The sequence below is a fragment of the Eschrichtius robustus genome, chromosome 12 (genome assembly GCF_028021215.1).
Source record: "Eschrichtius robustus isolate mEscRob2 chromosome 12, mEscRob2.pri, whole genome shotgun sequence".
Lineage (NCBI taxonomy): Eukaryota > Metazoa > Chordata > Mammalia > Artiodactyla > Eschrichtiidae > Eschrichtius > Eschrichtius robustus.
Window position 1 is genome coordinate 39,557,790 of NC_090835.1, and position 16,922 is coordinate 39,574,711.

General features: G+C 55.8%; 1 protein-coding gene across 1 annotated transcript; it reads right to left on the reverse strand.

The window, feature by feature from the left end:
- Positions 1–21: 21 nt before the first annotated feature.
- Positions 22–15,137, reverse strand: P4HTM (prolyl 4-hydroxylase, transmembrane). The gene is made up of 9 exons (XM_068557947.1): positions 14,438–15,137; positions 14,137–14,218; positions 5,410–5,600; positions 4,453–4,549; positions 2,902–3,064; positions 2,153–2,338; positions 1,322–1,412; positions 993–1,116; positions 22–464 (listed from the first exon to the last, which is right to left on the reverse strand). The coding sequence occupies exons 1-9, from the start codon at positions 14,774–14,776 to the stop codon at positions 244–246; spliced, it is 1,494 nt and encodes a 497-aa protein (XP_068414048.1). The 5' UTR covers positions 14,777–15,137; the 3' UTR covers positions 22–243.
- Between the last annotated feature and the right edge of the window lie 1,785 nt (positions 15,138–16,922).

The window sequence follows — 16,922 nt, forward strand, 5'->3', positions numbered from 1 at the left end:
TGCCTACAGCCTATTCCGAGGTTCTCGGCCCTGCAGCTCCAAGCCGCGTAGTTTTATTTGTTGGGAAGCAGGGGGCTGTACACAATAAATAACATGGATATAGGAACTGTGCCCTAATCGCGGCTGGAGGTGGGGATGGGGTAAGACATCGGCCAGGCCTTTGGCCTGCAGCTGGACAGGAGTAGGGCCCCCAACCTCGGGCAGCAGAGGACCTGCGGCTGGGTACCGCGACGGACACTCCCCTCAGAGTTCCACGCGAGTGTCGCGGTAGGCCCGGTCCAGGGCCCACTCCGTCTGCGAGTCGGCGCCACCTTCGCGGGCCAGGCGCGCCATCTCCTGCTGGAACAGCGCCTGCCGCGCCCGGCTGGGGTCCACGTTGATCCAGTTGTTGGCGATCCACTTAGTGCCGCGCGTGACCAGGCAGCCCCCGTGCAGCGAGTAGTCGTCCACGTCGCCCACCCAACCTAGGAGAGGAGGATGGTGTGAGCAAGGGAGGGGACCAGAGGGAATCTAGGCTGGACTGAGCTGAGCTTGTGGGCTGACCTGAGCTTGTCCTCATATTGCCCAAGTGCATGGCAAGGGTAGGCCCAGCTGTGCACACCTTCAGTGGCAGACATCTGGCCACAAGGCCCCCTTGGGGGCTCAGCATCTTTCTCCAGCGAATGCCTTATCAACACCACTGGCTCTCTGAAGTCAGCTTTCTTGCTGCCAGGCCTGTCTGCAGCCCTTCCCAGTCTGGGCTACCAAGGTGCACGTGTCCCCAACCCAGTCAGCTGGAAGGCTGGGGCATCAAGGAATGACAGGGTTCCAGAGAGCCCAGGAGGCTGCACAGGTGCAGGCTGCTGAAGTCACTGAGGATGGTGTTTGGGAGGCACCAGGGGCAAAAAAAACCATTTGAAGGGCAGCCAGAAACAGCTCACCAGGGTGGCAATCAGGGCTGGGTAAAGGGAAGCTTCCCTCAAGGCAGCCCTGGCCTGGCCACAGGTCCTCACCTTGCCCATCAGGCAGGTAGTTGTACCAGAAGACTGCTGTGCCCTGGCGGGGCTTGACACGCAGGTTCCCCTTGTCACAGTGCCTCCGAGTGTCACGGAGGTCAACATCATCCTGAATCAGACTCTGTGGGCAGCAGAGTGGTGGGGTTTTCAAGCTGCCCTGACTGTATGGCCAGGAGCCTAAGGACAGGCAGTCAAAGGTGGCCAGAGGGAAACTAGTCAGATGTCCCCAGGGGACTGTTTAGGCCTCATCCCAGGTCTGGAGGGGTATATACTGTTTGCCCAAGGCCCTGCCATCCCACCAGAGTAACAGCCCGGTTGGCCCTTACCATTTCGTCATAGGTTCGGTTGTCTGCTACAGGAAAGACAGTCTCGCCCCCACCGGTGACGTTGTTCAAATAAAACAGCACTGTCATGTAGCTGTAAGGCAGGGGGGCTGTTGAGCAGGTTCCCAGCTGTGGATACTTCCCAGGGGCTTACCTGTGGGCAGGATAAGCTGCCCAGGTCCCCAAGGGCCAGAGGGGCAGGCTGGGATCAGTGACAACAGGGCAGGTCAGTACCAAGATGTCCCTAGCCCATTCTTCTTCCCACAAACCCAGTCTCTTTCTGTCAGTCACAATGTTTTTTTATGCCCAAGATCACAGGTGCACTTAGCTGAATTACATGGTCCTGACCAAGGGCCAGCTGGGAAAGGTAGGCTAGCAGAAGCAGCAAGATCATGCAGAGGGCTGGTTGTGACTAGAAGGGGCTGAGCCAGAGCAGCCACATGAAGAGGAGAGACCTGCCACCATGCCTTGGCAAGGGAGGGGGACATAGCTTCAAAGGGAGAAGCTGAGGTCTCCAGCAGTGCCGGCAGGATCAACAACCAGGGAGGGAGAGGAAAGAATCAGGGGTCCAAACTTGCCCCTTGCCTGAGAGCTCTGGGGGCGGGTTTCAGTGTCTGTGGGTACCTCAGTCTGGCCACTGAGACAAGATGACCACCCCTTTTGGGCCACTTGGTAAACAACCTGAGGGGAGAGATGGGGGTATCCTCGACCAGGATGGCCCAGCACTCTCCTGGCCCCATACCAAGGGGCACGCCCACAGGGCATGGCTGTGCTTGTGTCATCGGGGTGCCTGGTCTGGGAGTTGAAGGCAGCCCCCAGGTGGGAGGTACTTGCCGGCAGGAGGTCTCGAAGGGTACAGACTCATTGGCTACCAGCTTGGTATGGGAGCAGATGGTCTCTGGGTACACAGGCCCGCTGTCCACATGGGCATGGTAGTGGCCTCCCTCACCATACCGCACGACCTGCAGCGGCTCGCTGAGCTCCACGATCTCAGGTGACAGGCGGGTGAGGCGCAGTACCCTGGTGGGCAGCAGGCATTCAGCTGGGCAGCCCCATGCCAGGTGGCACCCTGAGGGAGCTGGCAAGGTGGACCCTGGGCCTGCCACAAACTCTGCCCCTATTTCCCCTGAAAGCTCCTTAAGCCACCCCAGACTGGCCCTGTAAGAGCAGGAAGGGGTTACTCATGATGAGCCCTTCTCCCTGGATGCCAGAGACATCACTGGGTGGGAAAGATGAAATCTTCATTAAGTTGGGGGAGGGGGAGACACTCCCTCCAGGAAGGAGGCTGTTTATCTAAAACCCCTGGCTGCTCAGGGGCAGGGGGTCCTGTGGACAGAGATAAGAGATCACTTCTCTAATTAGCAGAAAACAAACATTCACTCTGTTTCTAATCCCAAACGTCTACTGTTTCCCACAATCAGGGCTAATTTGCTTTTGTTAATTGTCTGTCTCCAAATGAGTCCCAATCCTGGTCTAACAAGTGGAACTTAATCCTGAGTTGGCTAATCAATTCCGTTTTCTCGGTCTCAGCCAAGGACTTCTGTGGGGGCCCTGCACCAGGGAGGACAGCCTCAGGTGCTCACCTCTGGCGGATGGTGCGCATAACGTGGTGGGCACCTTCGCCCTGGTAGAGCCACGTGTGGTGGCTGTTCCGCACCAGCTGGCTGGACTCTGCCTTGTGGCTCCTCATATACTTGTGAAAGTCACGAAGGTCCATGTTGGAGAACTCCTGCCGGCTCAGCACTCCTGCACAGGGCACCCACCATTAACGCCCACCAAGCCCATGTGGGGAGAGCATAGTGGGGAGGCTGCACCTTCCTACCTACCCGTGGCCTCAGGCACTGGGGGGCCATGTGCACCTGTCCCTCAACCTGGACTCGGGTCAGATGAAGTTGGTTTCTGTCACATTAGGCCCTACGGGAAGACCCAGAGAAGCTCATTTCCTCAGTTTAAGCCCTGATTTGGCCCCCAAAAGGATGAAGCCCAACCCCTATTAGGCCAGAGAGCAGGGTCTCCAAAGGAAGCTTAAGCCATATGGCCAGGACCCTAGGCCAAGGACTGCCCTTGGCCCTCCAGCCTGGCTCTGTAGAGCATGATGGCCACCCTCTGGTCCTGTAGAGGGTGAAGAAAGAGATCATTCAGTGTTGGGTTTTGTCCAGGGCCTTTCACACTGTAGGGTGTAAGCTGGGATCGGTCCCCAGGAATTCCCTTGTGATCTCGGGTCTCATCCTGGGTGGAATACACCTGGCCAGTCCTGCCCGCTGGGTAAACCAGTCTACCTCAGCAGAGAAAGCCAGGCCACTCTCCCAAATGAGAACACTCTCCCCTGTTCCTGCTCAACCCACAAAGCTGGGGTGTATCCTCTTAGGGTTCTGGAAGAATAGCTGGTGTCTTTGCTACATGTTATGCTGGCTGACCCAACTGACACACTTCCATGCTTTGGCCCAGACTTCTCTGAGGGTGGGGGCACTCAAGGGCTGTGAGTCTGTCACGAGCTCTGCACATAGGGGCAGTAGCAGCATGATGCCCCTCCAGCCACAGGTCCCAGTCAGATTCTTCACTGTGGGTTCACCAGCCACAAAGCCATTCTTCCAAGTCCTATTTCCTCAACTGGTCCAGAACTTGGGCATGAGGGTAATGACTACACCTCAGAAACTTCCTGGGGGTTATTACCAAAGGTGAGGGTGCTTACAGGACAGCACTCCTGCCCACATGACCCCCAGCAGTTAGCATGACTACAGGTGGGCAAGAGAAAGGCAAGGGGGACCTTGGTTAGACCAGAGAGGCCGACTGCTGGGGCAGACCGTGTGCCTGGCTGGAGAGAAGCAGATGCCAAGCTGACCTCACTGTTCCTCTGCTCCCGCTGTACCACTCTGCCCTCTGCCAGCCAGCAACCATACCTCCTGTACCCCAGATGCTGCCTGGTGAGGTCAAAAGAGCCTCCAAGAACTGCCCTCTAGACTGTCACCAAAGGGAATGGGAGAGTCTAGCTCCTGCCTACTTCCCAGGGGTAAGGGCAAGGCTGGATCCTCACCTCCTCATCTCTGGCTACTCTAGAAGCTGAGCATAGAGGCTACCTGGCTTGGGGGGCAGGAGGCTCACAGCGACAGAACTGTGGCAAGGTATGAGCTCACCATCACCATCAGGGTCAGCCTTGATCGCAGAGTACATCTCCTGAATGTTCTCTGGAGTCATCCACCGTCCATTTCCCAGGCGAGTCTGGGCCAGGACCTAAAGCACAAGATGGTGCCTCAGTGGAGTGGCCCCAGTGATGGAGAGTCACCAGAGCACAGACAGCTGCCTAGTTCCTTCTGTAGGGCTGAGGGTTCAGGTGATAGGGCATGGGTGAGGACAAAGGACAGAGCCCAAGTTCCCTGAGCTGAAGTGAGGGTAGGCAGAGAGGTCTAGAGGCATCTGGGGAGGAGGCCAGAAAGACAGTCTAAAGACCTGTGGGCCATGACCATTCTTAGCCCTAGTGGGACTGTGGCTTCCACGGGGAGCACTGTCAGCCTATTGGAGGCAGAGCAAAGGACAGGCCTGTGTCCCAACCAGATACCCCAGGTGAGGTGGGGGAGGCCAGGGCCTGGGTGCAAAAAAGGAAGAGGCACCATGGGGAGGCCTGGCCAGTGAATGACCACCAGGTCCCTTAGGAAGATCGGGCTCAGTGAGGCACTCTATATAGGGAAGGGACCCTGCACCCCACCAAGACCTCTCTCAGAAGCCTGGGTGTGAGGGGCATGCAGAGAGAGATGCAGACTTCTGGCTTCCTCTGAGCTGCCACCCCATCCACCATGAATTCTGTGGGGCTCCCAGCAACGGCAGCAAGGAATCCAGACCACAGACAGCACACCACCTGGGAACTGTGGCAATAAATGCCATCACCTCCAGGTAGATTCTCCTGCCATCCTCTGGGGTTCCCAGGGCAGCAAGGGGCTCTCTAGGAAGGAAGGTGGACCCTGGGCATGCTCAAGTTGATCTGAGGTGGCATCTGACTCTTGGGGCCAAGGCTGAGCAGCACAAGTGACCTGGCCACCAGAAACAATTTTGAGCATTCCCACCCTGGTGCCTACTCCAGGCCCCAGGATCCCAACCTCATGGAGCTGCAGGCGACCATCATGGTTTTGGTCCAGCAGCTGGAAGAGGTCCAGCTGGCTGATTTGCATTGTGCCCATTGCTTCCTCATACTCTTCGGTGGGCAGGATCTGGCTGCGTTGTAACCCCTTCATCTGTGCCAGGTGGATGATGAGCCGACACTCCTCATCACTCAGGAAGCCAGGGATTTCTGCCAGAAGAGGGAGGGGGGTAAGGCCAAGGACCGGGCCAGGACGCTGATGCACCAAATAAATACCTTCCTCTCTGCAGGGTGCTTGGGGTAGTCCCTGTCCCCTGCTGGTCACCAAGTCAGGAGGACTTCACACACCCCTTTACATCTGCTCTGGGCTGTGACCCCAAGGTCAAGTTGTCCTGCAAAGGTTAGCCGGCGTTTGGAACATGGGGCCTCTCTTTTTGACGCTGAGAGCACACAATTTCCAGGGGAGTCCTGGGAGGTGAGCCAGAGCAAAGCTGGGGATGGGCTAACCCACCTTGGAGTGGGACCAAAGGCCAGAGGGTGGACCTGAGGGGTGGAGGGTTGACCTCCACTCCTTACTGGGTATATATTTTAAAAGGGCGAGGGGATGTTGGCAGGTTTTTGCTTTCATTATTGCTTTTCAGCATTGTTCAAATTAAAACAAAGTGAATACATCCAGCATTCTAGGCCTTGCCCTCCATTCTCCTGCACAAGTGGGTGCTGGTCATCCGTCCACTACTGAGTTGCCCAGCGCTGGGAGGTCAGTGGGGGTCACTCAGGTTTTTAGCAGATGCTCTGAGAAGATACCCTAGTGTCCTTTGCTTTGGGAACAAATGTACACTGAACGCCTACTCCATGCCTCTAAGCCCAAGTAAAGGCCAGTCAGGCCTGGGGCTTAGCTCCAGTGGCTGGATGACCCCACACCAGCTCCACAAGCAGCTCAGTGGAGCTGGAACGCGAAGCTCACACCTGGCGAGCCCACATCCTAGTGACTCCAGGCACTTCCAGGGCTGGAGCCTGGGCCTTGCTTCATTCTCTTGTTCCTGGGAGAGAGGACTTCCTTTGACGGGGCACAAGAGGCCCACACAGGAACTGACTGGAGGAAGGGCCATGCCACCACCGTGACCCCTCAGAACTCCTGCAGAGTGGTCTGCCACTTTTCTGGGTTATTCTCTCAGCATGAAGTTCCAGTCATTGCCAAGAGGAAGGAAAATGGCCACTAGGAGCCAGGATTGGAGCAGTTTTTAATAGTAATCACAGCAGATCACACTTAGGGAGCACAGACTCTGTGTCCTGTCCTAAGCATGTCATCAACTCCGTAATCCGTATACTCGTCCTAGAAAACCAGGCGCCATTAATTCACCCTTCCTTTCCCTGAGGAGCCCCCAAGCACAGAGACATCAGCAACTTGGCCAGGGCCACACAGGCTGTTGTACTCCAGAACCCATGCTCACAGCCAGATTCAGCTTCCACAGGTAGGTGACCCAGATGTGACGACACTGAGGACAGGACAAAAGCCACCCCACCGCACCCCCACCTCCGGCCTGCCTGATCCCCTCAACCTGTCAAACCCAGAAAGGGTGTGAGCCATCCACTGGGGGGTCAGCGCTGCTGGACAATGGGTTAGACCAAATTGCTAATCACCAGTCACCTCCTGATCGTTTAAAAAGATAAAAAAACAAGAAAAGTAAACCAGAAAAAGAAAACACAGGCCCAGGTTTCTTCAGTTTATTAGGTACCAGTCATTCACAGGCCCAAAGGAGATGCCACCCTCTATACAGCTCCCTGCCATGTGCTAATCAAATGCAAACAGCCCAGGCCAGCACACTGGGGCCTAACCAGGTGGGTCTGAGCACATGGGAGCTGGGCAAACATTGGCTCCTGGGGTGTGGGTATAGCCCTATAAAGCCCCCAACCTCAGTCCACTGAGACCAAGGCAGAGAAAGCAGGTGATGGATCAAGGGCTGTGGCTGCTGGTGGCACTGGTGGTGCTGTCGGGTGACGTCGGGGCAGGGGCTCCCTGGGGCCCCACGCGGTGCATACCCATTCCCCAAGCCATGGCGCTGTGCCACGACATTGGCTACACAGAGATGCGGCTACCCAACTTGCTGGACCATGACACAGCAGCCGAGGCCATCCAGCAGTCAGTCAGCTGGCTGCCCCTGCTGGCCAGGGAGTGCCACCCTGATGCACGCCCCTTCCTCTGCTCCCTCTTTGCCCCGGTGTACCTCGACAGGTAGGGCAGGGGCTCCCAGGTAAGGGTGGGGGGGCTCTCCTCAGCCAGGGCCTGCTCTGGAAGCTCTTCACTAATCATTGCTGCGTACCTATCAGTGACAGGAGGATGAAGGATTGTTTTGTCAGGGTGTTGCTGGCAGAGAGCGCAGATGCCCATGGGACACAGGAGACATAGGCAGGGGACTATCAATGGTGCGCACCCTTGGTTTGGATCCACAAATCAACAAGGGCTCTTAAATGTCAAGGTAGGGCAAGTGAGCAGCCTGCTCTAGGCTAGGGGCTGAGAACCCCTCTCCACTGAGGTGTGGCAACTCTGTCTGCCCAAAGGATCCTGGCCAGAGATGGAGCCACGGCTCATCTGATGGCTTTTTCTCTCAGAGTCCAGAGATTGCAAGGCTGATTCCTCTTCCCCAGCCTAACCTACCCCGTTAGGCTGGGGAAGAGGAATCAGCCTTGCAATCTCAACAACAGCTCCCTCAGTTTCTTCTTTGCAGAGCCAGGGCCCTTCCTAGAGCCTCAGGGTGACCATGCCTGTAGCAGCAAGAATGGGCTCTTTCAGAAACTGAGGATCGGCCCCTTTGCTCTTGGCCAACCCCAGTCCTGGCTAGAAACTGCAGTGTCCTGCAGGCCTTTCAGGACAAGAGGGAGGGCCCTGCTTTCTCCCTCCAAGATGGGGAGTGAAGGCCCAGAGTGCAGGGCCCCTCCCACAGCCCTCTGCCAGGCACGAGGCATCCACCGGAGCTGCAGGGGGAGGTGCACTGGAAAGGTAGAAAGCAGCCTGGGCCAGGGCAGGGGTGGGGCTGGGGATACAAGACAGAAGGGCTGGGAGACGCAGGGCTGAGGGCTAAGATTTCAGCAAGCAAAGGAGCAAGAAGCCCAGCTGCAGGGCTGTTGCTAGGTGACCAGGGTGTCGTTGCCCAGCAACCGTGGAGTTTCTGGCCAGGCCTCGAGCTAGGAGCACCCAGAGGCCCCAGCCTGGAATCCAGGAACCCTGGCCCTGAGCACCCGCTGCCCCTGACCCTTTCCCTGCCCTGCAGGGTCATCTACCCGTGCCGCAGCCTGTGCGAGGCCGTGCAGGCCAGCTGCGCCCCCATCATGGCCTGCTACGGCTACCCCTGGCCAGCCATCCTGCACTGCGGACGCTTCCCCGCCAGCCACGGCCTCTGCGTGGCTGCCATCTCCAACGGCTCCCGCCCGAGCCACCCACGTGAGTCTCTGCACAGCTTCTAGGCTGGTCTAAGCCTTTCTCAGCCCCACAGGCTGCACCCCACCCTTTCAAATCACAGCTCTCGGGGATCAGGTAACCGGGTCTCTCTGGTGGGAAAGAAGAGGGACAACCCACAGCGGCCATCCATCTCAAAAAGGGTAAAGAACAAGGGGAAAGTGGGAGAAACCCCTGCTGATGGCTCCCCTCCTCCACCTGGGGCCCAGGGGGAGCCTCACTCAGCTCCTCCCCCCAGTGCCGCGTGCCAGCTGCAGGGACTGTGAGTTGCAGGACACCAGCTCGTCCAAGGAGGTCCTGGACACGCTCTGCGCTAGCGATTTTGGTGAGCCCCTGGTGCCCAGCACCCGTTACACCCCCTTACAAGTGGGTTCATTACAACTCCTGGCTTGGTGCTAAGACAAAAGAAAGAGGGGATACCCAAACGTTATGCCTGATTAGAACTAAAAAATAAGTTCTTTTAATAATTGCTAAAAAAACAACATCCCAGGAGGACAGGCCTTCTCTAGGACCCTGATTCCAAGAGCAGAGCATCAGACAAGAGGGTTTGGTTTACCAGGTGGAGGGGAGGATGGGGATACTCAGAGGGGCCAGGCTCATCATCTCGGCCCTCTGATCCCATTCAGCAGTGAAGGTTAGGCTCTCCTGGCGCAATGGGTCATCCTCCGGACCCTCAGACTGCGACCTGGACTCACACCTAGAGGTGCTGAAGGCGGGCCCACTGCCCCCTGGGGAGCTGGCGCCTACTCTGCGACGCTGGCTGCAGCTGGATGCCACGTGTGTGTACAACCTCCTGCGCAGAAGGCATGCTGGGACCTACGTGCTCAGTGGGGAGGTGCAGGGTCACCGTCTGCTGGTAACCACGGCCACCGAAATCTGCAGCTGGCCATGCGCAGGTGGCATCGTCACCAGTGCCCAGAATAGAGTCAACCCAGGTGGGGAGAGCCTGGGACTTTATAGCCACAGCCTCTGCAGTGGCCACACAAACCATGTGCTCCCCTGGACACACATAAAACCCTCTTTCTGCTGCCCTCCATGGATATTTGCAGACCAGAGTCCAGAGTAACTCCAAGGCTCACCCAGGACCAGCACGAGCAGGGCAGAAGTCCACTTCTGTGGTCCTTTCTCCTGGAAAAAGGCAGCTAGCCTTGTGTGCTGGGCAGGCAGGACTACCTTTCTGAACTTCCCAGACCTGGGATGCCAGCCTGGCTGATGACCTGCTCCTGCCCACAAGCCCCAGCGTCCCAAGCTGAGCCTCAGGGCAGGCACAAAGCCTCAGGCTATGTTCACCCAGGCACTATGCTGCTTGTCAAGCCCCAGACAGACTCAATTATATCTTCCTGAACTTTACTGAGTCCACAATTCTGCCAAGCAGCGGGCCTGTGGAACAGCAGGGGGATTCATACAGAAAACTGCATTAAGCTGCTTACAAACCTGACCTAATATGCATACTACAATTCTTTCCCTACTTCTGCACTTCCAGTGTTTGTCAAGAGAGCACAGTGGTCTTATGTAACTGCTTTATTGTTTTTTTTTAAGCTGAAAAAGAATAGGTCTGGAAATTCTATAATAAAGCAGTTATGGTTTTAACATACATTGTTTTGTGTACTGGTATCAATTACTCATTTACCTTAAATAGTTAAGCAAGTGGACTAAAACTCTTGCTGGCCCACTGGAAGTGCCCCCTGCTGCTCCTGAAGAGGGTGCCAAATCAGGAGGCACCTGCCCAGGGTGATGGTGGAGGCCACTCTGTACAAAAAGACAGGTGCTGGACTGGCTGAGAGTATCTAGTAAACCCCTTCAGCTGGCCAATAATGGTCAGCAGTAGACTCTGGCCGCTGGACACACAGCCGTATCAAATCAGGCCTCCCACACGTGCAGCTAAACTTTAGGGGCAAAGATACAACTGCCAAATAAATACAGAAGATAGTTTCCAATGATGCTAAGCACTGAGAAGAAAACCAAGCAGGTTGACGAAACAGAGAGCCTGGAAACCTCTTAAGACCAGTCTGAGGTGGAGAGAGGTCTCTGAGGAGGGGAGGTCTGAGCAGAGGCCTGATGCGGGGGAAGGCACCCTCGGTGAGAGCCAAGTCTGAGCCTTCTGGTGGAGGGAACTGTGCATACAAAGGCGCCAAGGCAGGACTTCCCTGATGGCGCAGTGGTTAAGAGTCTGCCTGCCAATGCAGGGGACACGGGTTCGAGCCCTGGTCCGGGAGGACTCCACATGCCGCGGAGCAACTGGGCCCGTGTGCCACAACTACTGAGCCTGCAAGCCACAATGACTGAGCCCGCGTGCTGCAACTACTGAAGCCCACGCACCTAGAGCCCGTGCTCTGCAGCGAGAGGCCACCGCAACGAGAAGCCCGTGCACCCCGAGGGGTAGCCCCCGCTCGCCACAACTAGAGAAAGCCCGCACGCAGCAACGAAGACCCAACACAGCCAAAAATAAATAAATTAACTAAAAAAAAAAAAAAAAAAAAGGCGCCAAGGCAGCAAGGAGCTTGGTGTCTGAGAATCAACAGGGGGTGAGTGAGGGAAGGGTGGTGGGAGATGAGGTCTGAGAGGTGAGAGGGCCTTGGGGCACCAAATGAGACGTAAAAGTGGAATGGGAAATCATGGAGGCCTTTAAGGAAGGGAGTGATGAGATCTGATCTGCTGTTTAAATACAGAATGAGTGTGAGGTGGAGGGAGAAGTGAGCCACATGAGAGAAAGCAATGTCCCTAGAGAGGCGACAGTGAGTCAGGACTGGAACACCTCCCTTCTGAACTGAATAGGACAACGGTCCAAATCCTTGGGAAAAGCCTACCACAGTCAAGCAGGTACCCGCCAGGAACTCAGGGTGGGGGCTTTTGTGGCCCAGGTCCCACTTACCAAATGTCTCTAGGAACAAAGGTGGGAAACAGGAAATTTCCCCCAAAGGGAGAGGCTGAAGGTTATGTGCGGATTTCCCTGTGAAGTGGTGGGGTTCCCTTCCACAGAGATGGAGGCACCCTAGGGTAAAACCCAGTCCCCTTGCCCCAGCTGACACCCTGAACACCTACCCCTTGAGCCCTGGCATCTTGGGTCCCCGATGGTGGGTCACAGTAGGACAAGGTGGCAGAGCCCATAGCGGGCCCATTCTCCTTGGGCCCTGCCTGCCTCTTTAGGGCGACAGTAGGTGGATGGACAGGCAGGCACAGAAAAACAGACAGACACTGCTCCTTCTTGGCGTGAGGCTTCCTTCTCTGGATTCATCCAATACTACATTCAGGAACTGCCCCTCCTTAGACACCCTCTCCCCTGTGGTTAGCCTGTCTCACAACTGGACTTCTTATAATCACTGACTTCTTCCTCATTTGTCTCACCTCATTTCACCAAGCAGCAAGCCCCAGGACTTTCTGAGTAAAACCTGGGACATCTTTCACCAACAGACTCAAAGGTAGTGTAAGAGTTTTGGAGGAAATGAGAACAACAAGCAGGAAGGTCTTGCTGCAACTGCCCAGTCCTCCTAATCATGCCCTTTGTAATTTACCTGCACAAACAGAAACCCATCTGATGGCTTAACCAGAATCAGTTTACCTTTTGTCAAATCTCTTCTGCTTCCCGTAATGTACTCTTGGTGACTTCGGGTCTGGGTTTCTCATTCTCTGCTTTGTAGGACTTTGACGCAACAAGCTGCATGTTAGGGGGTTAGGGTTAGGGGTTATGCCTCATGGCTCACTTAACCTAACATATGTCTGAATTAAGTATATACGGGTCCAAAAAAGGCTGATGAGAGAAAGTACACCCACCTCAATGTGTCCGTCTCAGAACAGTGGAGTAGTAATGGGGACAGTTGTTCCCTTGCCTGGATCACCTGTTCCTTGACAGCCACCTGGCTTCATCCCACAGCTCCTGCGGGTCTTTGCTCAAATATCCTTCTCAGGGAAGCCCACCCTGACCACCTTACTCAGTTTCAACCCCCGTTGAAATTCTGCCTTACTTGTCTGTGATCACTTACCACCATCTGACACACCATGTGTGTTTATTTGTCTGTAACCTCATTCGACTGTCAGCTTCAGGTGTTTTTTGTTTTCCTATTTTGTCCAGTTCTGTATTCCCAGCACCTGAACTAGTGCTTTGCTCAGACTTCAACATTATGCAATAATAATAATAATCTTTTAGTGCCTTCCCACAACAGGACTGACATCCTGACCTATGTGAAATCATTCTCACAGGTCTAGGCATAATCCCCAACCAGGGCCCTCCGCCCTACAGTTAACAGCATGCACTCAGATGCTCTGCTTTGGTTCCCAGTCCCCTCCTGAAAGCCCCTTACCCCTTCCATCCCCCAGCACCCAGGAACACCTCAGGTCTGCAGGTAAGTGTGTCACTGAGGCTGGGTACCCAGGACTGGGGTGGGAAAACCTATCCTGGGCAAGGTCATGAGTCTGGGGACCCCCATATTGTTGGTACTGGTAGTCTTTGAAGGACTTCAGGGTCTTCACAACTAGCGTGTTGCCTTTAGAGTGCAGGCTGTAGAGAAAGGCTGCCTTGTTCTAATCCTAGCTTCACCCTGAAATAGCTGTGTGAGCCTGGCCAAGCAACGGGGGCTCTCTGTGCCTCACTTTCTCACCCACTAGCCTGACAGTGGGATCTACACCCACCTCATAGAGGGGTTGTGAGAATTAAATGGAACGATCACATGAAGTCTAGCACATAACAAGAGCTCAGAAAATGTGAGCTATGAGGCTGGTTCCAAATGAGGTCACCCTGGAAGGCTCTGCCTACCGTAATGGCTGAACACAAAACTCCATCCTAAGAAGAATCCCAGAGTGCTGGTAGCAAAGGCTGGTGCCCTTGTGGGGCAGGTTTGGGGGCACCAGCTTACCCACATTTGGACAGCCTGCTTCTTATCAGACCCACTTTGGGAGTGGAATGTCCCCTCACAGGCCCTGAGATCAGCTAGGACCTGGTTATCAGTCTGTCCGACCCTCCCCCATTCTAGAATGTGACAGAATTAACCATGGCAGGGAGCATCCAAAGACAGTTTCAATGAAATGTCTAGACACTAGCTTCTAGATCACATTGCCCAGCCCTGTGATGGAAGGATCAGAGGGTAGGGGTCACAGAGGGGAGTGTGGAAAGGTCAGCCTGTCACCCTATATTGGAGATGGGGGCGGGTACCTCACTTGGGGCAACCTCTGGGTGGAAAAGAAAGGGCTACTTTGAAGCAGCCATTTTCAAAACAGAAGTCACGTGGTCAAATGAGCCTCAAGGCAGCCACCAAATCGTAGCCCCTGACCCTTCCTGGGGGTGCCCAGCGAACTTACCGAAGAGCAGCGGCTTGAGGCTGAGGGTTCGGATGAAGTGATCCCTGTCGGCGACCAGCTGGACCTTGCGCTCATACCCCACCTAAGGGAAAGCGGCACAGCGGGCGGCTCGGGCGCCAGGCCCCTACGTGCGAGAAAGGAAAAGGCGCCCCGGCCCGGTGGGAGGCGGCGGCGGGCGAGTGAGGGGGTGCGCGCGGCAGGCCGGGACGGCGCAGGGAGCAGCGTGGAGCCCCGGGCTGACTGCCGGCCGTCTCGGGCTCGGCGGTGCAGGGCCTGGAGCGCGCCGCGGCGGGGGCCTCACCTTGATGCCCTCCAGCCGCGTGAGGGGAGCTAAGGTTGGCGCGGGCCCGGGGCCCTGGGCCCGGCGCTGGGGCCCGGGGTCGCTGCTGTCGTCGCCGTTGCTGTAGTGTACGAAGAACAGCAGCGCCAGCACGTTGCCCAGGTACAGGTGCACGAACACCATCAGCACCAGGAAGTAAGCGCGCGAGCAGATGCCGCGGGGGTTGCACAGCGGCCGGACCGGTGTGTCCTCACAGTCGCCCAGCCCCGCCGCTGCCCCGGCCGGGTCGTGCTGGGGCGGCGCCCACTGCGGACTCACAGCCTCAGACCGCCGGCCTGCCACCGCCGCCGCCGCCGCCATGGCGCCCAGGTTGCGCGCGCACCCAGGGGAGGGGCCGCGCGGTTGCCAGCGCCGCGCCGCGCCGTAGCCAAAACAACCAACGCCGGGCCCGCGCGTGCGGCGGTCTCTAGCAGGGGGTTCCTGGGGATCCCGCGCCCGCGCTGCACTCAAGATCTCCGCGCCTTGAACCCCGGCCCACACTGAAGTTTCTCTTCCCGAGCTGGGTTATCGTTAGGAGGAGATGGAGATGCACACTCCCCTGGGCAGAAGCCGCCCCCAAATGTAGATACAGACAAGAGCAGCACAGTTACAGGAAACCCCACTGGTAGTTCCTCCGTTCCCCGGTTGAGACGCACTTCCCTCTTCCCGGAAAAGTATGGTCTGCATTTTCTCGCTCCCAGGAGTGGGGTGGCAACAAGGAGGAGGCAGTGCCAAAAGATGATTCAATACTGCGGCGGGTTGGGGCACCGCGGAATCCGATGACTGCGCACATTGTGGTGGCGTCGGATCCAAGGCATTCGGCACTGACACTCGCCACTGTAGGCGGCCAGGAAACGCCTTGGAGGTCTGCTCTGCGGTCGGTCTGAACCTCCCGGGGAGGGCTGCAGGAGTCAGGTCTTAGGAAGCAACTGCCTGATGTGCGGGGTCGCATAGACGGGGGACCCAGTCTGGAGTGGTCAGAGAGGGCTTCCTGGAGGAGCCCTGGCACCCTAACAGTAACCTGCAGGAATGCTGCAGGTGCTCAGGTTCACAGGAACACTCCTTGCCTCAGCGCTGGCACATATGAAGAGGGAGAAAGGGACTTTTCCATAACTGAGACACCAACGCCTCAGAGGAAAGTTAAACCCAGCTTATCCCCAAATATGGAGGTGGGAGGACATACCAGTGGCCAAGTGCCAAAACCTGGTCTTTTTCGTTCTCTGCTCGCCCCACCCCCCACCCCCGAGGTGGACATGCAGACAAGATCAACATCATTGAGGCAGGTCCCACCGGTGGTTTGTCTTCACACTGTTAAGACCCCCTCCCCCTCCAACTTCCTTCCAGACAAGTAGAGTGTGCATTTTCTGGTCTCAGTAGGGCAGCCCCACCTTCTTCTCTTGGAGATTCTACACACAATGGCAGGTTTCATCAGTGCCCAAGTATTGGATTGGCCAAAAAGTTTGTTCAGATTTTTCCATAAGATGTTGCTGAACTTTTTGGCCAACCCAATACATGTGTTCATCCAGTCACCTTTAGGGACTATCTTGTCAATCTCCTTAGGAAACTAGAGAAGCACTGTCCAATAAAAGGAGAAGTTCTGGATGTTTTTTTGGGGGGGCGGGGCAGGTGGCAATGGGAGCCTTTGGGGCTCAGCCAAAGCTGGGATGCTGACCAAACACCTCCAGTGGTCCAGCATCCTGCTTCAGATGGAGTAGGAACTGAGCTCTGTAGGCAACTGGCAAGTCTGGACTCTCCCAACATGGAGGGAAAGACAGAGGCAGCAAGGACCTGGCCCTTCTTCCTGAAATGAATTCCAGATGTCATGGTTTTCTGGTATCCATGAATGAATGTTGAGACCATTTCCTTTTTAGCTTTTTAAAACCTATAATTGGATCACCACAAAATGCTCATGTTCCTTAAACTATCTTCCTGAACTCCATTCTCCTAAGTTCCTATTACCTGTATCCAATTGTTATGCTTACTGCTATGCACAGCTAACTCATCACCAGAGGGCAAGCAGGTTGGATGGGAAGTGGGGGGCGCCTCACCCCCTACTTCTGCTCTGCCTGCTGTTGGCTAAGAGAATTTCACAACCACAGCATAAACTATAATTTCTTGGCCTTTTAAAAGCTATGGCCTTTTTGATATCTAAACCTCTCACCACCCAGGCTGGCTCACCTCATGGGGGTGGCAGTCCCATCTCAATCATGATACATAGTCAAATCTGGGTCTTGTGCTGAGCTGTGTTTTAATCTCTATTACAAAAGTTGGATTTACTTTCCAATTTCTAACAGCGAATGTTTTTTGTTTTGCCATTTACTAGAATGACCTTGGGCAAATTACTCATTTTGGACGGTGACAGCACCTACCTCACAGGGCTGCTGTGGCGACTAAGTGGATATGTGCTCAGTGACCATTAGTGTGATTATCTTGTGGGGACAGGAACTGGTCTAACAAATTCAATGGC

What these genes read in the sequence shown, in the direction of transcription:
- P4HTM (XM_068557947.1), bottom strand. Translation starts at nt 14,776, where the DNA reads ATGGCGGCGGCGGCGGCGGTGGCAGGCCGGCGGTCTGAGGCTGTGAGT. An exon ending in GTCGCCTGCAGCTCCATGAG is followed by an intron (nt 4,550 to 5,409) that starts GTTGGGATCCTG and finishes CTTGTGCTTTAG; the next exon opens with GTCCTGGCCCAGACTCGCCT. An exon ending in GGCTGACCCTGATGGTGATG is followed by an intron (nt 3,065 to 4,452) that starts GTGAGCTCATAC and finishes TGCCCTGTGCAG; the next exon opens with GAGTGCTGAGCCGGCAGGAG.